The following is a 21,923-nucleotide window of genomic DNA, read 5'->3' on the forward strand; positions in this document are numbered from 1 at the left end:
ACCCATGAGCTTAGCATCCCTTCTAGAATGTTTGAGACGGTTTGGGAGAGATGATCACTGTCTAGTCCAGCACACTTGTTTTACAGGAGAGAAAGCCTCTCGGAGAAGTGACCTCCACACTGCCCCTCCAGGGGCAGCGCCACACGGGGTGTGAGCAGGAGTTTAGAGTCTCTGTTTTGAGGCAGCACTCCTTCTCTTGGCTCTAGCTGCATTTCCTGTCTGAGTTTCTGTTCTCCCCCACCTGCAGCCTGCACATGTCCCTTTGCCCCCCTCCCTCAGTGACCTGCATCCTAGCTCGCCCATTGAGTCTCCTGTTTGTGCATTTCTCCTCTTTTGGCAGATCTGAATTATAATCGCTGTGACATTCCTGAGGAGAGCTGGGCAGGGTGTGAGAGTGATGTGGCCTATGCCTCCTACGTCCCAGGATCCATCATCTGGGCCAAGCAATACGGATACCCATGGTAGGGCACCATGACAGAGAACATGGGGGTGGTAGAGTCATGCAGGGAGGAAGGATATGGCAATCCTTTGTTGTAGAGCTGCATTAGAAAGAACATCAGTGAGGGAAAAGATGAGGGCCAAGCTAGAAGGCTTTGGATGACCAGGTGCAGGGTGGAGGTAGGAGGGGATGGAAAATGGGTCTGATGCTGCTGCAGTGAGTGGATATAAAGAGGGAGAAGGACTGAAAGCAATTTCTTGTTTTGTTTTGCGTTGTTTTTGAGGCAATGCTGCCCTTGAGCTACAAGTCTTGCCTAAGTTTCCCTAGTGCAGGATTGTAAGGCACACGCCTCCAGGCCCTGCTTCAAGGCATTTTAGCATGTTGAGATGTGAGGGCATGCAAAGGGGAGGGAAGGACAGGGTCCTCAGGTTTGCTAGGATGACTGAGATCTCTTTTATTCTGCTGGACATCATGTCAGTCATTTGATAGTGAGCACCAGTGGGGACTGACGAGCTAGGATGCAGGTCACCGGGAGGAGAGGCAAAGGCACGTGTGCAGGCTGCGATGGGGGAGAACAGAAACCCAGGTTTTGATCTTCTATAAAACATCTTGATCTTTTCCATGTGATAGTGAGGGTGTGTTCTGATTATAACCCCTTCTCTCCCATCTCTCACCCCTTCCCCAGGTGGCCAGGCATGATAGAATCTGATCCTGATCTGGGGGAGTACTTTCTGTTTGCTTCTCATCTTGATTTCCTGCCGGTGAGTTTCCTGTTTTTGCCCAAGTAGGAACACATCCATCCTAACACATTTGGAGTTAGACACAGATGTAGCCAGGGGACACTTAACTGGAGTGACAGATCTGGAGTTAATATAGCGAGATGCACTTGCTTCCTTCCCAGGAGGGCATTTTTACTTTGCTCACTACATTTTGCCTGGGGTTCTTGAGGTCAGAGTAGAGGAATAGCAGGGTGAGCTGGGGTAGGTGAGCCAGGGTTGATCCAAACAATACCACCTTTTATTACAGTCTAAGTACCATGTGACATTTTTTGGAGAAACAGTTTCTCGTGCGTGGATTCCAGTCCGTATGCTGAAGAACTTCCAGGAGCTGCCTTTGGAGCTAGCTAGAGTGGTGAGCAAACTTGGGACATCTCTTGTGATACAGTAAATGGTTTTGTTTTTTTTTTTTGTGATTTTTTGTTTGTTTGTTGTATGTTTTCTTTTTTGAGAGAGGGTCTCATATACCCCAGGCTGGCCTGGAAACTCACTATGTAGTTAAGGATGATCTTGAGCTTCTGATCCTTCTGTTCCCAACCTCCTAAATCCTGGTCTCACAGGCAGACACCACCACTCTGTGTTCTAATCAGTTTGAGATGCAACTTTTTTTTTTTGTTTTGTTTTGTTTTTTTGTTTTTCGAGACAGGGTTTCTCTGTGTAGCCCTGGCTGTCCTGGAACTCACTCGGTAGACCAGGCTGGCTTTGAACTCATAAATCCGCCTGTCTCTGCCTCCCAAGTGCTGGGATTAAAGGCGTGCGCCACCGCTGCCCGGCTCGAGATGCAACTTTAAGGGCTCAAGTTAACCCAGGGCTTCTCAGTCTCAGCACAGTGGACCTCTTGGTTCACATAATCCTTTGCTGTGGAGGGCTATTCTACATGCAGTTGTAAGCAACAACCCTGGGCACTGTGGCATCTTCTACCTTGTGTCTTGTTCTTTTCTAGTTGTGACAGCCAAATGATTGTCCCCAAACATTGTCTTCTGGAAGACAAAGTCTTCCCTGGTTGAGAAGCAAAGTGGTTAGTTAAATTGTACTTCCTCCCTGTGTTCATTCTGGGTTTAACTGGCCTTAAAGTGAACAGAGGTCACACAGCCCAACGAGATGGTCTTTGGAATTATGGAGTTAGGAGAAGAAATGTTTGTCGTGGGCCTTCATTCAACTGAGTATTAAACTGCTGGCTTAGAGGAGCTTGTGAGGGGCTGAAAGGGGAGTCACCTGAACATTCATCTTCTTTCCTTCAGATCCCTGTGTGATTCACTGTGGAGAGGGCACCAAAATGTGATTGGGAAGGAGAGCCCCAAAAGATTAAGAACAGAGTATTGTGTCAGCATCAGGAACTGAAACACCTGTAGCTAAGATAATGTCTAAGTCAGTGTGATGATTCATATCTATAATTTAGCATTTAGGAAGCTAAGGCAGGAGGATTGCACTGAGTTTGCGGCCAATAGGCTGTAAGTGAGTGCTAGGCCAGACTGAGCTACAGTGTGCATCTTGCTTCAAAAACCAAAAAATGTCTGGAGACGGGGGAGAGTAGTGGTATGTTGGGATCATGTGTCTAATATTATTGTTGATTATTTTTTCATTTAAAAGTATTTATTTTATTTTTGATTGTGGGTATGAACACATGCATGCAGGAACCTACAGAGATTCAAAACTTCAGATCCCTGAAGCTGGAGTTCATACGGTAGTGAGCTGTTTGATGTGGATGCTGAGAACCTAACTTGAGACCTCTGGAAGAGCAGTTCTTAACTGCTGAGCCAGCTCTCTAGCTCCGTATTGACTAATGAGACAATTATTAGTTATTTGAAGGTTTCTGTATTGACTATTTTTAAAGGCATATTTATCATCAAGCCTAACCTTATGTTTTAGAAAAAACGCAAGAACAAGGACTCCGACCAGAAGCTGGAGGCAGCCATAGCGATGGCGCACAGGGCAGAACAGATCAGTATTCAGGTGGGACAGTGCTCAGCTTGCCCCGGCTGGGCCCATTCAGTCCAAAGGCAACCCCCACCTGCTGCCCATTGCAGGGAACTGGAGGCCTTCCCTATGGCAGCTTAGAGCTCACCTTTTCTTCCTGGCCAGGTTTCCCTGATGCCTAAGGCATCCAGTCCTCTCTCTGCCCTTGGACACTTGGTGTCTTCTCTCTGCCCAAGCACAGTTTTTAATCCTCAAATTCCTCTGAAGGAGCAGGGTGGGGTAGAAAATGACGTGTGCACTTCTCTCTCCTAGTCACTTGTTCCAGCACAAATCAACTAGAAGAGAGATTATAATTAATCTCCTTTAAAGGTTCAGATAAAGCTAATGTGATATTTCAAATGATAATGGTTTGGAAAATGAATGCAGACTTAGTCATAACTAGAATCTAGAAGACAGGGCAAAGCTGTGCGTGGCAGGGGAAGTGGGTGACATTGTTTTTTCTTGGTTCCCCAGGAGCGGGTTAACTTGTTTGGTTTCTGGAGTCGATACAATGGAGCTGACATCAGTAGGGAAGAGAAAGGTAGGAAGAGAATAGGGGCTGGAGGATGGAGAGCCCCCTGCCCCAGGACCCAAGCCTGCACTCCCTGCCCCTGTCCAGATTCTCTAGTGGGACCTCTTGTGACTGTGACCCAGAGAGATGGGGGAGGGGAGGATAAGACAGGGCATGTGTGAGTCATGATCAGTAGTACTGTGGTGATGTGGGACTTTCCCCAGGACTCAGAAGACAGGGTTTGAGATGGATTTCCTGAGATCAGCTCAATTCAACAATGTATCTCGACACATAGTCTTCCTTCATTCCCCTCTTCTAGATTTGATGCTCTGTGAGTCCAACGTCCCTGAGTCTTGTCTGGAGAAAGAAGAGAAGGACTCAGAAGAGGAGAAGGAGGAGAAAGAAAAGAAAAGAAAGAAGAAAGTAAAGCTGACAAAGAGTTCTTATGACTTCAGGATTCCTGTAGGGGTGGGGTTAGCATAGATCCATGGTCCCTGTGAACCATCCAGCCTCGGGGCACTGACTGGCTGGCTCCACCCTTAGGATCTCCAGGAAAGGAGGCTTTCTTTCCTTCCTCCCTGTGGGACTTTCATAGCTCTTTAGGAATTTCCTTGATTGAAATTTCAGTTTGTGCTGTGTTTCTTTGGGTCTTCATGTAATTTTGGGAAACCCTCAGTTGCTTCTTTCACTCCTTTCTCTTGTATGGAAACTTCAGATGTCACCCATTTTCTTGGCATCTCCTTGAAACATTCATTTTTCACATTCTCTTTTTACTTTCTTCTTTTTTGTGAAAAAATTTATTACTCCATTTATTTACTTGGGCATGGGAACACATGCCAGAGAACAAGTTGAGGGAGTTGGTTCTTTCCGCCATGTTGGTCCCTCCAGTTGAACTCAGCTTGTCAGGCTTGGAGCCGCTGTGCCATCTCATAGTCTCTAAGTTACCCGCCCTGCCTCAGCTTCTTTTTATACACCCAGTCCTTGCATACTGGTACTAAATAGGATTGGAAGGTGACCACATATTTCCTCTCTCCTGCTGAACCAGGCTGCAATCAAACCTAATTTAACTTTCTGAGGCCCACCCATTATTCTCTAGCACCCTCTCTTCTAAAAAGAGAATATGTGTGCTAGTGCACAGGTATGCAGGTGTGCATGCATGTGTGTGCAAATGCAAGTGGAGGTCAAGGTTGTTCTCAGGTGTAATTCTTCAGGTGCCATCTACCTTGGGTTTTTTTTTTTTTTTTTTGGCAGTTCTGTAGCTTGACCATTCTGATAGGCTGGTTAACAGGCCCCAAGAATGCACCTGGTTCCACACCTCCAGTGCTGGATCACAAGTGTGCTCGGTCACACACTGCCTTTTATGTCGGTTCTGGAGAATGAACTCAGGGCCTCATGTTTGCATGGGAATCACATGACTAAACTGCCTCCAGGTTTTTAGAAAGAGTTTGTAATTCAATTTGCCTTTTTCTGTTCTTTCCCTATTGAAGGACTCAACTTTGTCTACACTCAAGCCAGCTAAAGTACAGACAAAAAAAACCAAGTCAAGAGGTAAGCAAGACAGCTGGAAAGAGGCAAGTCCCACAGATAGGGAGAACAGAAGTAAGTGGCAGGTGGTTATGCCTGACTGAATCGTATTTCTAGGATCTGAGAGAATAGGCCAGGCTGATGCCAGGGTGGAAGTCACAGTGCCTTGTTCTTGTTCCCAAAGTCTTCGGTTAAAGGTGTAGGGTTTAGCTTAGTCCCCAGGGCTGATTTCTTGGAGAAGGCTGGTTCTAAGGAGAACCGTAGACAGGAGAAGACCCTGGGGCAGCAATGTCAAAATGCCTGGGACTGGAAGCCACTGAGGGAACCTGCTAGACTGGGACTGAGCCAGAAATATGGAACAAGGCAGAAGCTAAATACATGGCTACCATCTTCTTTGCCAACTGTCAACAAATTTTCTTTATGCTTGGGGGTTGGGGTTTATACAGACCCAGCAGGAGGACAAGATGGGACTCCAAAGAAGAAAACTGTGAAGAAATCTCTGGTCAGTGAATCCACAGTCCCTCCTGTACCCACACTGAGAGGGAAGGAAGAACAGGGACATTCAGACCTGGGCTGTCCAGGTAAGCCTCAGAGGCTCAAAGGCTGTGGGGAATGAGGTTCTTGTCTGAATCTCTCCTCCCTGGGTCATTTCTGAAAAGCTGAACAACTCTTCATGCTTGTGTGTTGAGGTGGGAGTCTGATGAAGTTGGGGCTGGCCTGTAGTGTATATGAGTTCTAGGCTAGCATGGGCTCCATAGTTGGGACCTTCTTTCAAAAACACTGAAAAGAAGGAGACAGAGAGGGCTCCAAACCTTCTTCTGACCTCCATGGGTACTCTATATATGTGATGTATATACATGCAGGCAGAACACCCGTATACATAAAATCTTTTTATAAAAATGTCATGTCTCGGCTAGTAGTGGGATTTCATGTGCACCTTTCCCTTTCCATACTAGAATTTTATCTGGCTTGAGCTTGCACAGATCTTATGTGTGTTGTCATGATCACTGAGTTCACATATGCAACTGTCCTTTTATGTTAAGAAAATACTGTTTCTACCACCTCTGGCCTATATACAGTCTTTGGCCCCTCTCTTTTCAAAGATCCTCCAGCCATGTTCCATTTAGGGCTGCACATGCTGTAGTCTCTTATTCTCAGATGAACTGGAGCTGCAGATGGTTGTGAGCTACTATGTGAGCCTGGGAATTGAAACCCAGTCCTCCCTAAGAGCAGCAAGTGCTTTTCACTGCAGAGCCAGCTTTCCAGCCCCGGTGACATTTCAAATACAAATGTACTGAGGCTCAGGTTTCAAATTTATTGACCACCCATGTTGAACACACAGCTGACACAAGGCTAGAATCCAAGTGTGACCTGAAAGCCCACATTCTATGTTTTGATAAAGATTATCCTTTCATATGTTTTAATCAAGAATTCAGACATCTGGCTTGTAAAAGGTCAGGATACGTTGACTCTTAACTTTGTCCCTTATTCCCTTTAGGCCCTAAGAAAAAATTTAAAGCTCCTGAAAACAAGGCTTCAGTCATCAACTTATCTGAGGAGAAAGAAATTAAAATTGTGTCCACGTGCCCTGCCCCACCAGCTCAGCATGGGGCTTGTCCATTGGGAAAGGAAGGGCTTGGGCCCCAGGTGCCCCTGACACAGGAGGCAGCAAGGCTCCCTCCTGACGATGATGATGGTTCCAGTGACCTGGACTTTGAACAACTCATGGAAGACATTGGAGAGCAGGAAGAGAGAGGGGGGTTGCAGCAGAGGGGCAGCTCAGAGGAGCTCCTGGCTGCCCTCTTTGAGGAGTAGAGTAGTCTCATCCTCCAGCTGTTGGCTGATGCACTGAGAGCCTCTCAGCCTTCCCGAGCAGCTGTTAGATGCTGAAGATGCTGACCTGCCCCATGGTTCAAGTCAGAGCCGTGCAGCCTGTGTTAATAAAGCAGGTCTCTGGGATTACTGCTGCGCTCTCGCTCTCTCTCGCTCTCTCTCTCTCTCTCTCTCTCTCTCTCTCTCTCTCTCTCTCTCTCTCTCTCTCTCTCTCTCTGTGTGTGTGTGTGTGTGTGTGTTGCTATGGCCAACTGCCTTCTCTGGAGACTATAGGAAGCTGGGGACTGCAGTGAGAGCCAGAGCTGGAGGAGCCTCCAGAACAGCACGTTTGGGTTTGAGCTACTTCCTGGGAGCTACATGGCCTTAGGCAAACACCTTAGCCACCTGGTGTTTATTATAGCTCCATGTCTCATGCCATCTATCTAGGGTTTGGGCTGATGTTCAGTGCAGTGGTACATGGAAACCAGTCACACTGTGTGCTGGTTATTATACTCAGTGATGTGGGTGCACGTCATGGAGTCTGCCTGCCAGCATTTAGGATCCTGCTAGAAAAACTGATAGAGGAGGGTCCTTAGAGGGCCAGAAGTCAAGGGTCTCACCAGTTCTCTACTTAGATTCATTTAGGCAAATTCTGTGGATCTTTTTATTTTTGTGAGGGAGGCCTAGGAAATTAGAAAAGGGAACTGGGACTTTCTCTGTGGTCAGACTCTCTGACGAATGAATTTCTGTGTCTGCCCGTGGTATCAGTGGAAGCTGGGAGTCTTCCCACTAGAAACAAAGGTGACTAAGAGTGTCACTTAGACCCACTCATTTAGCCTTTATGATGGAGTACACAGCCTCTTCCTGGGGGTTCCTGTGGACAGGCAGGCTGGGCGCTGTTCCGGGTGAGGTTGGACTTGAGAGGGAGATGGAGGCATATACAATGTTATTGTCCTGAGGGAGAAATGGGAGGTCAGATGGTAGCGGTGCAGTTGTGGCTACCATAAAGCAGCAGCTGCAGCCTCAGTGTCCTGCCTGCACCATAGGCCTCTACCCATCCACCACCTTCAACACCCTTCCACACTCTTCAGGCCTGAGTCGGAGTTGCTTACCGTGGAGTTCTCTTTGGGGTCCATACATTGCCCTAGAGAAAAAGGAACATGGAGTGCTGAAGTCAGGCAACATGACAGGAGAGCGGGCAGATAGCTGGGAGTTCCCCAATGATGTAGGGACCTTGGTTACATGGAGGGACAGCTGGGAGGTGGGAAAGGAAGTGCTGGGGGGGGGGGATGGTTATGGAAGTATGGGGTCTTGGGAGAAGAAGACAGAGCCAAGAGTGGAAACAAGAAGCTGACAGGATTACCTTCATGGCCAACACTCTCACGTTTCTCACTGGTTTCCAATGGCTTTCTGCATAGGAACAAGACGGGTAACATATGAGAGGCTGAACGAGAAAGAATTTAGACATTTGGTGCTGGGGTGGCTCAGTTAGTAAGGTACTTGTCATATAATCCTGAAGACCTGAGTTTAGATCCCCACACCTGCATAAATATGGAGGCTGGAGAAGAAGGGACAGGCAGCTAAATCCCTGGAGCTCACTGGTCAACTGGCCTAGACTAACTGATGAGTTCCAGACTCAGAGAAAGACCCTGTCTCAAAGAGAAAGCAGAGGGCTGGAGAAATGGTTCAGTTGGGAAAAGTGGCTGCTTCACCAACATGATGACCCAAGTTAAGATCCCCAGGACCCATGTAGAAGATCAGGGTACAGTGAGCCTTGAAGAGGGAATAGAGACAGGTAGGTCCTTGACGCTCTTTATCTGGCCAAATTGATGAGCTTCAGGTTAGTGAGAGACCCTGTCTTGAAATAGAGGATGCAGCCAGGCGGTGGTGACGCACGCCTTTAATCCCAGCACTTGGGAGGCAGAGGCAGGTGGATTTCTGAGTTCGAGGCCAGCCTGGTCTACAGAGTGAGTTCCACAACAGCCAGGGCTACACAGAGAAACCCTGTCTCGAAAAACCAAAAAAAAAAAAAAAAAAAAAAAAAAAAAAAGGAATAGAGGATGCTCCCAATGCTCACTGGTCAACCTCGTATATGTTGTGTAATCAGGACTCCTGATGCACTGGTCAACCTTGTGTATGTGTGTGTCAGGAGGACTCCCGATGCTCACTGGTCAACCAATCTTGTCTAGTTGGTGAGTTCCAGACCAGTGGGAGACCCTGTCTCACAACAACAACAACATAACAACAACAACAACAAAACCAAGTGGTGTCTGGTGCAATGACTTGGTGGTTAAGGCCTTGACATTAAGACTGACAACCTGAGTTTCATCCCAAGGATTTATAAGCGAGAAGGAAAGGGCCAACTCTCAGAATTTGTCCTCTGTCTTCCACATGCATGCCATGTCACGCTGATACACACACACACACACACACACACACACATGCTCGTACACAAAATGTAATAAAAACAGTTATGTAAAAAAGTGGATGGCACCTGAGAACACATGCATGCACACATGCAAGTGCACGCACACACACACAAGTGCATGCACCAAAGGTTCCCTTTGAGTGGTCTCTGCAATCCTTGGTGACTGAGGATAAACATGATGATGTTAGGCCCTCACAAGAAGGCTCTCTGGAAGAGGATGGAGGGGCCTTGGTAAGGTAGCCTGGCCAGGGTCTCTTAGCACTAATAAAAGGTGAGACATTCTAGGAAATCTAGGAAGGAACAGAAACCAGAAACAAGAAGAACCAAGTGTATCCTCTGTCACTCACTACATCGGTTATAACTAGAAGGCAAAAAAGTTTCATATCTTCTGGGTAGGCACTCAGGCTTCGTTCTTGGAAGAAAGTGTTGAGGGTTTTGTATTTTACTGTCTATTGTATTGCAAAGGTACAGGTCCCCAAAACCTGGAGTCTGGGCTCCTGCCCCCAAGTTAATTCTGATTGGTGAATAAAGATGCCAAAAGGCAGTAGCTGGAGAGAAGATACAGGTGTGTGTGTGTGGGGGGGGGGAGGTTTTCGGAGGCTTAGAAAGAGGAGACAATGAGGAAGGGAGAGAGAAGGAAGGAGCCACCATGGAAGAAGATGAACTTGTAGGAGGGGGAGAGAGCTGCCATGTGGTAGGAGTAAAGAAAAGGTGGTGGTGAGGGCTGGCCAGTTGGAGCTAAGAGCAGCCTAGATGAAACATAGTAACTAGTAAGTGATAGATAACTCAGTGTCATCCATAAGGAAATGGCTTCTAACAGCATGGAGGATAGACAGTAGCTTAGCTATTGTGCTGCATAAGGCTTATTAAAATATAAAGGCTGTGTGTGCCTTTTGTTCAGGAACATAAATGGTCTAAGGCGGGTAGAAACTCCTCGCCAGGATTTTTAATTTTTTTTTTTTCTACTACAGAAGGGACCTGAGCTTGGATTGGAAGAAGGAGCAGGGAAAGGAAAGAGGGAGGAGGCTGGGGGTGTACCATAGCTAGTCAAGTGCCTGCATCACATGCCTCTGGGGCCCAGCCAAAGCATCTTATAAACCACGTGTGGTGCAATGCTTGTCATCCCAGTTCTTAGGAAGTGGAGGCAAAGGAATCAGAAGTTCAAGGTCATTGTTGGCTACATAGTGAGTTTGAGGCCGGCCTGGGCTATATGAGACCCTTTCTCAGAAAAAGTGGGGTTGGAGGAAGAAGGCTTAGAACAGGCAATGTATGATAAGGAAAAGGAAAGGCAGGAGAAAAGGGGAAAGAGGTTGGAAGGCAAAGAGAAAAGAAGGAGAGATAGGGGAAGATCTAGAAGAAAGGACTCTGGGGGAATGGGGTTCACCAACCAACCAGAGAGAAGAAAGGAAAACAGGAGAACTGGATGAATCCAGGCAGATGTTCAAGGCTCAGAAGAAACCAGTCTCAGAGAGGGAAGCTTAGGAAACATGAGAGAAGAAGAACGACCCCATGAGCCATGGGGGTGGGGCAGAAGCTGTTCTGAGACTCTGCTGCACTCCTGTCAGTGTGTGAAGCTGGTGGAGGTGAAGAGTTTGGCACCACAGAGGACGAAGGAGAAAGCAGACAGGATGAGCCAGGGGTGGCGGGAGATGGTGTGAAGAGCCCCTGTGCATGGCTCTCCTTTTATGTTATCTGAAGGGCCTGGAGAGATGGCTCAGCGGTTAAGAGCTCTGTCAGCTCTTGCAGAGATGGTACTCACCTGGCTGGGGTTTCAGTTTTAGTCCTCTGGCCTGTTAAGGGAAGAAACAGTGTCAGTGTGACATTGGCGCTGATCCTCCATTACCCCGCACTATCCTCTATGTTCAGAGCACCTTCAGAGGAAAGGGAAGGGCTATTGTCTTACTAGCAACCGCTCCTCCCAAATCTCGGTGTGGTCCATCCTGTCTCCTTTGCATCCTCATCCTTCACCTTACCTTGAGACCCCTCTCAGCCCATACCTGATTCACACTCTACACGTACCCACCTTCCGTTTAGCACCCTTAGAAACCGCTTCCTTCTGGATTATATTTCATTCTACTGGTCTATTTGTCTTGGGGAATACTATGCTGCTTTAGTTACTATAGATTTTAGAGCTTTAAAAAATTGCCACTTGTTTATTATATGGCAGGTGGTATGCCACAGTTTGTCAGAGGCCAGCTTGCAGGAGTGGCTCCCAGGGAACTTAACTCAGGTGCTTAGATGTGGGGACTGACCCCTTTACCCTTTGAACACAACTGTAGCTTAAAACATTTTTTTTTTTAAAAAAGAATTCTTAAATTGTGTGCATCTGTGTGGGAGCATATGCACACGAGAGCCAATGCCTGCAGAATTCAGGAGAGGGCTTCAGATACCCCTGAAGCCTCAGTCAGTCGCAGGCGGTTGTCAGTTGCGATGTGTGGGGAGGGGGTGCTGGAAACAGAACCCAGGTACTCTGCAAGAGCAGCCAGTGCTCTTAATTGCTGAGCCATCCCTTTAAACCCTCTTGCAACTTTGAATAAATGCTGAGATCAGGCAGTGAGTGGCCTCCATTATTGGCCATCTTGTTGGCGATGTTGTTCTGTTTCATCTCGTCTTCTTTGGTTTTGAGAGTGCGTCAACTGGAGAAGATGAACTCTTTTTACAAAACTGCCATTGTGGTTTAAATGGGAATTATTTCAAGTCCACTAGTGGTTGTTGAAATATAGATGCTTTAAAAATTATACCTTTACTTATTTTTATTGTATGAATGTTTTGCCCGCTTGCATGTCTGGTCCACCCTTGTGTACCTGGTCCCTGTGGCGGTCAAAGGAGGGACATCATGTCACCTGGAACAGGAGTTACAGATAACTGTGAGCCACTGTGTGGGTGCTGGGAATTGAACCCAGGTCCTCTGCAAGAGCAGTCAGTGATCTTAACCACTGAGCCATCTCTCCAGCCCCTTAGCATAGACATCTTAACTAATTTTTCTGTTTTTATGAATGAGACAGATGTTTCCTACTCTCTGCTTCTTCTTCTTCTTTTTTTCCCTTTCCTTCTACAATGTGTTTTGGAGAACAAGTTGTCCTGCTCCTCAGGCCTTCTTCCTGAATGGTTTACTTTACTTTCTTAGGTTTAAAGATATATTTTTATTTGTGTGTATGTATGTGTGACTGCGTGAGGGTGTATCACGTGGGTTCCTGTGCCCAAGGAAGGCAGAAGAGATCCCTGAACCCCTGAAGCTAGGCTTACGGGTGGTTGTGAGCTACCCTGAATGGGTGCTGGGAACTGAATTGGGGCCTCAGCAAGAACAGCAAGTGTTCCTAACCACTGGGCAATCTTTCTGTGTTCTTTCTTTTGACTTAAAATACAAGTGTTGTTGTTGTTTTAGGACAGCTCTGTCAGATCCATACAACATTTCAAATATAATATATCTGCAGCGCTGTTGAGCTTGCACCTGTGGAGGTTTGAAAGATAATCTTCACCATAGGCCCATCTATTTGAACACGTGACCTGGTTGGGGAGGTTACAGAACACTTAGGAGGTGCAAGCCTTCTGGAAGCTGTATGTGTCACTGGGTGTGGGTTTTGAGAGCTTAGTGCCTCTCCTCATTTCCAGCTTCCTCTGTTTTCTGCATATGCTTGAAGATGTGACCGCCCAGTGTCCTGCTTCAGCTGTCTCACCATTATTAACCTTCCTTCTGGAACCACAAGCTGAAATGAACTCTTTTCTTAACAAGTTACTTTTAGTCGTGATGCTTTATCACAGCAGCGGAAAAGTGACCATTGCCACACAAACAAGCTTCCTGTTTTGGTCCCTGTGTAGCTGGGTGGTTGCGGTCCCTATATGGCTTGGTGGTTTCATCACTATTTTTCAACAAATTTGAGACTTGTTCCTGTTCTCTGGTCCCACGTATTCATGTTGGGACCTGAACTCTCCCTTTGCAGTCTAATCACTGATTCTGTGTTTCTTTGAGGTCGTCCGAACCCAAGGATGACCTTGAACTACCAATCCTCCTGCCTGCATCTTCCACACATTGTGGTTATGGACACACCCTACCATACTGTCTGTCTGTCACAGAGTCTGGATGCTTTTGCCTTGAGCTTTTCCTGGCTCTGCCTGTTCCTCTCCGTGTGCACTCCCCACTGTGTTAAACCCTCACAGCCTGACCCACCTCCAACCTGTTCATCACACCTTAAGAACCTAGTGTTAGACTCCAGCTGTTGCTTCAGCCACAGTACCTACAGTAACTGGTTCCCTCCCACGGATACAGTACTGAGACACTGTGACTCTGCAGGTGACAAACTTCCATCTAGGCCCAGGGCTTCTCACCTGGGAAATAACTTTACATCAAAGAAGGGATCAGTGGCCACACATCCTGCTCTTCCTCCCACATTTCTGTCTCCCTCCTGGTATAGGCTTGTGCTATGAAGTCACTCCCATCCTCAGAAAGTTACAAAGAAATGGCCACTGCTCTCTTTAAAGCCCCTGCCATACTGGGGCCTGAATTCTCCCTAGAGCCCCGTGGCATGCTGTTATCTGTCTGTCTGTCCATGGAATTGAAAACTTTTAAAATAAAGCTCTTCCTCTTCAATAATCTGCCTCAGTGACCCTCTTAAACCTCCATCCGAGACCTCCCCCACACACTAATGCCATCACAGCAGGAAGCTGAGGTGGCCATTTCATTTTGCCTCTGGTCTCGGAGCCTTTGGGACCTGACTTACAAGGTTCCCTTCTGTCATCTGCCTCCCACACCGGCACCACACAGCTCACAGCGCAGTTCTTGAGATGGTTTCCCCTTTCCTGCAAGGCCAGGAAGTGTCCTCTACATGGCTCCCAGCACTTTCCTGGATATTTTGTGGGAGGGAGGTGGGGTTGAGATAAGTTTTCATATAGTCCAGGCTGGTCTTGAACTCACTACAGTAATTAAGTTTGCCGTTGAACTTAAAATCCTCCTGCCCCCACCTCCCAAGTGTAGTGACTGCAGGTGCAGATCACCATTGGCTGTCACTGTTTTTATTTTATTATATTTGTTTATTTACTATGTATGTGAGTATACACATGCCATGGTGTGTGTGTGTGTATGTGTGTGTGTGTATGTGTGTATGTGTGTATGTATGTGTGTGTATATGTGTGTATATGTGTGTATGTGTGTGTATGTGTGTATGTGTGTGTGTATGTGTGTGTGTATGTGTGTGTGTGTGCGTGCATGTGTGTGTGTGTGTGTGTGTGTTAGAGGACAGCATACAGGAGACAGTGCTTTCCTTCGGCCATGTGGGCTCTGGTCATTGCTAGTGCCTTGACCTCCTGAGTCATCTTGCTGCTTCTCATTGTCATTAATTGTTCTTTGACTCTATATTACTTGTCTTCCTTTGAGAGTTTGTCTAACTACCCACCTCTCCTCGACTGTGTTTGTCAACACCACAGCTCCTTCCAGAATGAACACTCAGCCCTCGGGACGCCTCCCCCATCACCACGGAGTTAGGGAACTTCATCCTCTATCTACTTGTGATCTTCCAGTTCAAGTCAGATTTTGGGAAGTAACGGACACAGCTGAGCTGAGGCAACTTCCTGTCTGCTCTGCTTTGCCCCTGGCTTTCTCCCAGGCACGTCCTTTCTCCTCTGAAAGCCAAAAGAGTGGGCTGGCGACGAATGACTGAGTCAACAGAGAAGAACCGAGATGTGACTAGACAGGGGGGTTCACACATTTGACCCTGCAGAAGCCCAGGAATTCACTCAAAGCAGATTCTGAGGGGGGTTAGCAGTGCACACCTGCAGCCATCCAAACCAAATCAACACTGACAAAAAGACCCCAGTTACTCTAAGTACAAGCTTCCGAGCCTGACTCTGGACTGAAGAGGAGGTCTTCATAGATCTGCACTGGGGAGAGAGGGAGGGAGGAGGCCAGAAGCCAACCTGTGCTGTCACTCCCCAGTAGCTGTCCACATTATTAATGATTAATTATTAATTATCACTATTACTTTTAAAAACAGGGTCTCTCACTGGGACCTGAGGCTCACTGATTAGGCTAGTGTGGGTAGCCATCAAGCCCCTGTCTCTACCTCCCCAACACTGGATTCCATGCATTATGGCGACAGAACTCAGCTCCTCATGCTGGCATGGCACTGTCACTGACTGATCCTTAGGATCTGCACTGTAAACTATCACCTTCGATGACACTGGTGTAGACTGTTCTGTGGAAACACCCAGGAGGTGTGATTGGGGGAGGGTGCAGTCGTGGACCACTTACCTTGCCTTCTCTTCCACCTGAGGAATGCTATCAACCCCAATACCCCAGCCAGGAACCCAGCAGCAGCCACTGCCAACCCAATTGTGGTTTGCAGATCCAGGTCACCGTTGTTCTCTGTCCTGTTGCCTTCTGTTCCGTCATTTTGGGTGTGTGCAGAAGTTGTAGCAGCAGTGGTCCTTGGAAGTGTACTGGGGGTGGGGGTGCCTGGAAGAGAGTGGGGAGTCACAGGGAACTTCTTGGCAGGAGTGAAGGTGTTCTAAAGATGCCTCTGCTGCCCTCTTTGCCCATCAGACTACTGAAGCAATGGACTCCAAGGAATTGGAATCGCCCAAGGAATGCTGGGAGAAGGAAAAGGTTGGAGCCTGGAGCCAGCCAGAGAAAGAACTGGTCTCCCAGAAACAGTTAGTTCATATGGTTCTGACAACTCCTCAGAGCAATTTGCAGGAGAGACTGGAGACAGTGACGGCTCACTGACGGGCAGGGCCACATGGGGGCCAACTGAGCCTGCTTAGCTATGCCTTCTATTTAAGTCTCAACTTCAGATCAGGACCTGTCAAAACCCCAAATATGGACGTTAGCACAGGGACACTGGACCTCCTTGTTCCTCTTCCCAATTTGGCCATGTTGAGTAAACCTCTTTCCTCTGCTTGTCACTATGACCTGTTCTTTTAATTATCCTGTTGAGGACAGACTGCCAGGCCTGGCTTGTTAGAGCTTCCAGGGCCCAGGCTCTGACTCTACTATACTCAAGTAACAAGTAGGTTCTTCTTGGATCTGGGAGGCCATGGGTATCTTGTCTCCTGTGGGGTATGTGGGATGGGGAATAGCTCTCAGAAGTTCACACAGGAAGAAGGGAACAAGGGTGGAGGCCGAGAATCTGGTGAGCAATGGCGACTCTCTCCTCAGACCCTCATGTCCATCATCAGTTGCAAAGAGCAATCTCTAAGTCACACACATCAAAAACACTCTTTGTCTAAAAACAATTCTCATTAGAACATAAGCAGCTTCAAGGTGGGCAACCTTGTTCCTAAAGTCATGGGTTATTAAACGAAAATAGGCACAGCTTACCTGCCTATGAGTTATTGGCCAGGGAGGCCCCAGAGGCCCTCAATACAACATGGGTTATGGCTATTGCTCTCAATTATCCACCATAACTAGATGGTAGGAACCTATTGCTGAAGACAGTCCTCACTTGTGATGTAGATGTGATTAGAACACATTGTTTAAATGTATGGAATATTTAAATAATAACACAGCACTAAAATCTATTAGCTACTTATTCTATTTATGTGTGCAGTGTGTGAGTGTACATTCACTTCCCTATACACACATTTGTGCACGCACATGCGCACACACAGGGTGGAGATGTGCACCTGAATATGCATGTGGAGGCCAGAAGAGGCATCTGGTGTCCTCTTCCAACAATCTCCATCTATTCCTCAGGGTGCAGTCTCTCCATGAAATGAGGGGGGAGGGCTCAAGTGTCAGCCATGTTGAAAGCCAACAAATATCAGCAATCCTCCTGCCTCCACCTCCTTGGAACCAACGTTCCAATGTTACAAATTTACAAGCATGTGCAGGGCCACCCAGCTTCCTACGTAGATATTGGGGTTTTGAGTGTTAGTCTTGAGCATCACAAAGCCAGTGCCCTTAATGGGTCTTAACTTCTTCTTTTAAAAGACAAAGTCCCGTGTAGCCTAGACTGGCCTTGCACTTGCTGTGTAGCTAAAATGACTGTGAGCTTCCGGTCTCTGCCTCTACCTCTGAAGTCCTGGGATTGCAGGTGTGTACCACCCCCCAAAATCAAGTGTGGTGGCGCACACCTTTAGTCCCAGCATTCAAGAGGCAGAGGCAGGCAGAGCTCTGTGAGTTCAAGGATAGCCTGGTCTACATAACAAGTTCTAAGCCAGCAAGGACTACATAGTGAGACCCTGTCTCAAAAAATTTTATTGTTATCAGCATAAATGTATTAATATAGGACAAGCATTTGAACTATGCAATATACAGTTCAGTAGCTTAGAGCACACTCATTTTGTAGTCCCTCTACCATTTCTATTCAGTTCCAGGACTTTGCTCAGTGACATATTTCCTTTGTTGTCCTAGTGGATTTTAACGGGGCATGCATTAAAAAATAACAGGCAGGAATGTCAAGTTAATGAATTAACTAAAAAAAAAAAATACTGATGAAAAAACCTGTAGTGGAGGGGAGGTGTAGTCGAGCCCTGGTCTAGCGTGCATGTGAGACAAGCAGAAAAACATAGTGTGTCTGACTGAAGCAGAGAGAGACATGGCTGCCTTCCAGTGGTTGTCATACCAAGTAAATAACAGACTATCTCACAGGCCAGGAGAGAGCGCCAAAGGAGGAAGAGGGAGGGGCCTAGGAAGAACAGAAATTTTAGAAAAAAACCATTTACGGAACCATGTGGGAGGCACAGGAAACAGACGTATGGCTGCCCGGTCAGTTGTGGTTGTGGAGTTTATATTGAACCAGTACAGGGGTCAGGATGAGTCAGTGGTTTGCCAGGGAAGGGCAGGTGGGTCTGACCTAGAAGGGACAACCCATTTACCACTGGCACTGCTGAGAACTGACAATGTAATTAGTGATAATCAACTGTGATTTGACAATTAATTTTATATTTTATTTTCCAAAAATGTGTTTTATTACATTTTTGCACATACATATTTGTGTAGGAGTTCATGTGTGTGTGTGTGTGCCTGTGTATGCCTGTGTGCATGTTTTTTGTGTGTGTGTGCATGTGTGAATATGTGTTCACGTGTGTTTGTGTGTGTGTGTGTGTGTAGGCCAGAGGTCAACCTTAGGTGTTTCTTCCTCAGACATCATACACCTTATTTTGTAAGTCAGGCCATGTGAGCACTTGTAACCACAACACCATGGGTGATGGAGACAAAGGATCAGGAGGCTTCATAGCCCAGTCTAAGCCCCAAACAGTGAACTCCAGGTCCAGTGACCTGCCTCAAGGAAATAAGGTGGGCCTTGCTAGAGCACACACACACACACACACACACACACACACACACACACACACACGCCATATATCCATGCTCCACAAAATTAAGACAGAAGGGAGGCAAGGAATAGAGTGAACTCAAGCAGAAGTCTTGCATCTGTTGGTTGAGAGAGGCTTGGAGGTAAAGGGCCCCTTTCACGGCCTGCATCACCAGCGTGACCTTGGGCAGGGGTTGAGCTTTGCTGGCGTCTGTGTCTCCCTCTATATAATGACCATGAGAATGTCACACAGTGGTGACTGACAGAGGCTGGGGAAATGCCCACACAGTGACTAGGCTGGGCCTGTGTGCACTCTGTGTGGATGCAGTTACAGCTGCAACGGAGGAGGTGACATAAACAGAAAAGCTGATCAAGGTAAGACCATGAGGGTCCATGTGGGAAAGAGGGGGGTTGAGGAGGAAGGAGGGAGAAGAGGGAAATGAGGGAGGGGAGAAAGAAACTGAGGGAGAGGTGGGGGTGTGTCTTAGAGACTGGTGAAGTAGGAGAGCCAGAGGTACATGGGTATATTGTAGAAGCCATGAGATATGGTATAAACCCTCCATCTAACTGAGACACTGACGCAGGACTAAGAGATGGTTGCTCCATCCTAGAGAAGCCAGATACCCATGGATTTCTAGCAGCGAGGGTGGGGGTGGGCTGGATGGATGGGAGTGCAAGTTTGGAGAAAGGAGCAGGAAACTGGGCCACTTAGAAAGAGCTGAGGACTGGGAGTAGAATGGTGGGATCTGAGGGTACAATGAGGGGCCAGCTCAGAGAAAGCTGCTAAGGTTTGCAGATGGTTATGGAGAAGAGAAAAGGCAAAGCTGGCGGAGCTCTGGGAAGGGGAGAAAATACATGAGAAAAATCTATGGGAAGGATCGGAAGTCTAGGCTAATGACATCTATGGTATAAGGAAGCCAGGGGTCACCATAGCCAGGGCTGGGATGGACTCACCATTGGTCACATTGAGTTGGGTCCCAGGAATAGACTGCCACTTCTTCATGCCTTCTGTTGTTTTCAGAGAAACTCTGCCAAAGTACAGGACCTGGTCAGCCTCCTTCAAGTTCAGGATTCTGAGGACTCCGGATGTCTGACCCTGTGTCCAGTTCAGGATGATCCGGTCCTTGAAGTGCTCATGTATGAAAGGTGGGGTGGAGTTGTAGATGAATTCTCCATGGAAGCCCTTCCATCTCCAGCTTATTCTCATCTGTGGATTCTTGGCCAACTTCCAGGGGAAGTAGAAGGAGAAGGGGATCTCAATGGAGCCACACTGGACTCCAGAGACATTTGCTGGTTGGTTGACCCCATAGTCCTTTCCTGGGATGTATCTTGCTGAGTTTCCTAGGAAGGATGGGGACAATCTGAAGCCACTGCAGGGGACAGTGACAGGGGACAGTGGTAAAGGACAATCCAGAGCAACTTGAGCCATCACTCACAGGAAGTGGTGGGAAACAGAGCAGAACTGTCCCTATGGCTGGTGGGACAGGAAAGCAAGAAAATGGTTGGGTTCAGCTCTCTCTGAGGGATGAGCTCGCTCTTGGGACAGAGAGGCCAGGCTGGCTCCTGTAGCAGACACCTCTCCACATGATACCCAATCTTCCCAGCCTCACTGTCCCCTCCTGTGGTTTAGTCCCTGCTAGTGAGGTCCCCACACTCACCAGTGAGCAGACATGCTGCTGACAGCAGAAGAAGCAGGATCTGAGCCATGGCCTGAGTCCCTCCAGGAAGTGAGACCAGCAGAGCCATCAGGAAGGGGAGAATGTCCTGTCTAGGGACACTGGGGTGCTTCAGAGTCCAGAGAGAATCAGGGTAAAGAGAGACAGACCCCAGGCCTTCTCATGTGGAGGACTGAGCCGGGGCAAGACCTCTCCATCTCCACCTCCTTGTGGCCAGCAACTTCCTTTATTGATCTGGCTTCTTCTTTTCCCATGTTGCAGAAGATCCGCCCTTGTGGTCACTGACAACATAACTGGGCCCTTGGGCCAGCCCGCATTGTGGTCTGGGAGACATGGCCTAGACCTTGGCATGGCTGGTTCTCCTCTCCTCTACCTTGACCTTCTGCCTTATCTAGTCTTTTCCATTTCCTAAGTGCCTTGTAATCACTCTGCCCTCTTTCCTCTGTTTCCTCTATTCCATCTCTCCCCCTCCTCAGATTGGCATTATATCTCCCACCATGCTACTTATCTGAGTCTCTCTCTAATAATCTCATGGAATGAAGTTGTCACCGTCTTTTTTTTTTTTCTTTTATTGGATATTTTCTTTATTTACATTTCAAATGTAATCTCCTTTCCAGGTCTCCCCTCCTCAAACCCCCACCCATCCCCCCTCACCCTGCCTCTATGAGGGTGCTCCGCCAACCAGCCACCCACTCCTGCCTTCCCACCCTAACATTCCCTACACTGGGGCATCGAACCCCTACAGGACCAAGGGCCACTCCTTCCACTGATGTTCAACAAGGTCATCCTCTGCCACATGCTCAACTGGAGCTGTAGGTCCCTCCACATGTACTCTTTGGTTGGTGGTCCAGGCCCTGGGAGCTTTGTGGGTTTAGCCAGTTGACACTGTTGCTACCTCCAAGGAGCTGCAAACCCCCTCAGCTACTTCAGTCTCTTCTCGAACTCCTCCATCAGGGACTCCAGGTTCAGTCCAATGGTTGGCTTTGAGCATCTGCTTTAGCATGTGTCAGGCTCTGGCAGAGCCTCTCAGGAGACAGCCATATCAGGCTCCTGTCAGCAAGCACTTCTTGGCATCTGTAAAGGCGTCCAGGTTTGATAACTGTATATGGGATGGATCCCCAGGTGAAGCAGTCTCTGGATGGCCTATCCTTCAGTTTCTGGTCCATACTTTGTCTCCATATTTCTTCCTATGAGTATTTTGTTCCCCCTTCTAAGAAGCTCTGAAGCATCCACACTTTGGTCTTCCTTCTTCTTGAGCTTCATATTGTCTGTGAATTGTATCTTGCGTATTCTGAACTTTTGGGCTAATATCCAGGTATCAGTGAGTGCATACCATATGTGTTCTTTTGTGACTGGGTTACCTCACTCAGGATAATATTTTCAAGTTCCATCCATTTGCCTGCAAATTTGATGAAGTCATTGTTTTTAATAGTTGAGTAGTATTCCACTGTGCAAATGTACCACATTTTCTGTATCCATTCCTCTGTTGAGAGACATCTGGGTTGTGTCCAGGTTCTGTCTATTATAAATGTGGCTGCTATGAACATGAT

General features: G+C 47.5%; 2 protein-coding genes across 5 annotated transcripts in view; one reads left to right on the plus strand and one right to left on the minus strand.

The window, feature by feature from the left end:
- The window catches only part of Zcwpw1 (zinc finger CW-type and PWWP domain containing 1), a 26,049-nt gene extending 18,884 nt beyond the window's left edge, over positions 1–7,165 (plus strand). The window contains exons 9-17 of the mRNA XM_076923347.1: positions 341–461; positions 1,125–1,200; positions 1,466–1,570; positions 3,085–3,168; positions 3,646–3,712; positions 4,002–4,105; positions 5,170–5,230; positions 5,653–5,787; positions 6,705–7,165. Of these exons, the coding sequence (XP_076779462.1) occupies positions 341–461; positions 1,125–1,200; positions 1,466–1,570; positions 3,085–3,168; positions 3,646–3,712; positions 4,002–4,105; positions 5,170–5,230; positions 5,653–5,787; positions 6,705–7,021 (1,070 nt within the window). The 3' untranslated portion in view covers positions 7,022–7,165. The remainder of the gene's footprint in view (positions 1–340; positions 462–1,124; positions 1,201–1,465; positions 1,571–3,084; positions 3,169–3,645; positions 3,713–4,001; positions 4,106–5,169; positions 5,231–5,652; positions 5,788–6,704) is intronic.
- LOC143437969 (paired immunoglobulin-like type 2 receptor alpha) lies at positions 7,001–20,577 on the minus strand. Of its 4 annotated transcripts, none has more exons than XM_076923349.1 (8): positions 20,356–20,577; positions 19,652–20,038; positions 15,691–15,894; positions 14,165–14,287; positions 11,206–11,236; positions 8,382–8,428; positions 8,131–8,162; positions 7,001–7,138 (listed from the first exon to the last, which is right to left on the minus strand). In XM_076923349.1, exons 1-8 carry the CDS (start codon positions 20,441–20,443, stop codon positions 7,124–7,126), a joined length of 927 nt encoding a protein of 308 aa, XP_076779464.1. In that variant the 5' UTR covers positions 20,444–20,577; the 3' UTR covers positions 7,001–7,123. The 4 variants fall into 4 exon arrangements, with proteins under 4 accessions (XP_076779464.1, XP_076779466.1, XP_076779463.1 ...); XM_076923348.1 differs by lacking the exon at positions 7,001–7,138 and adding an exon at positions 7,659–7,972; XM_076923351.1 differs by lacking the exon at positions 14,165–14,287.
- Between the last annotated feature and the right edge of the window lie 1,346 nt (positions 20,578–21,923).

The sequence above is a fragment of the Arvicanthis niloticus genome, chromosome 24, assembly GCF_011762505.2.
Source record: "Arvicanthis niloticus isolate mArvNil1 chromosome 24, mArvNil1.pat.X, whole genome shotgun sequence".
Lineage (NCBI taxonomy): Eukaryota > Metazoa > Chordata > Mammalia > Rodentia > Muridae > Arvicanthis > Arvicanthis niloticus.

Bases quoted from the DNA above. Each gene is read 5' to 3' on its own strand.
- LOC143437969 (XM_076923348.1), bottom strand. From the start codon at position 20,443: ATGGCTCTGCTGGTCTCACTTCCTGGAGGGACTCAGGCCATGGCTCAG. The intron at 20,039-20,355 runs GTGAGTGTGGGG...CATCCTTCCTAG, and splicing joins AGCAGCATGTCTGCTCACTG to GAAACTCAGCAAGATACATC. The intron at 11,237-14,164 runs GTAAGTCAGGTC...TTCCCTTAACAG, and splicing joins AGATGACAGAAGGGAACCTT to GCCAGAGGACTAAAACTGAA.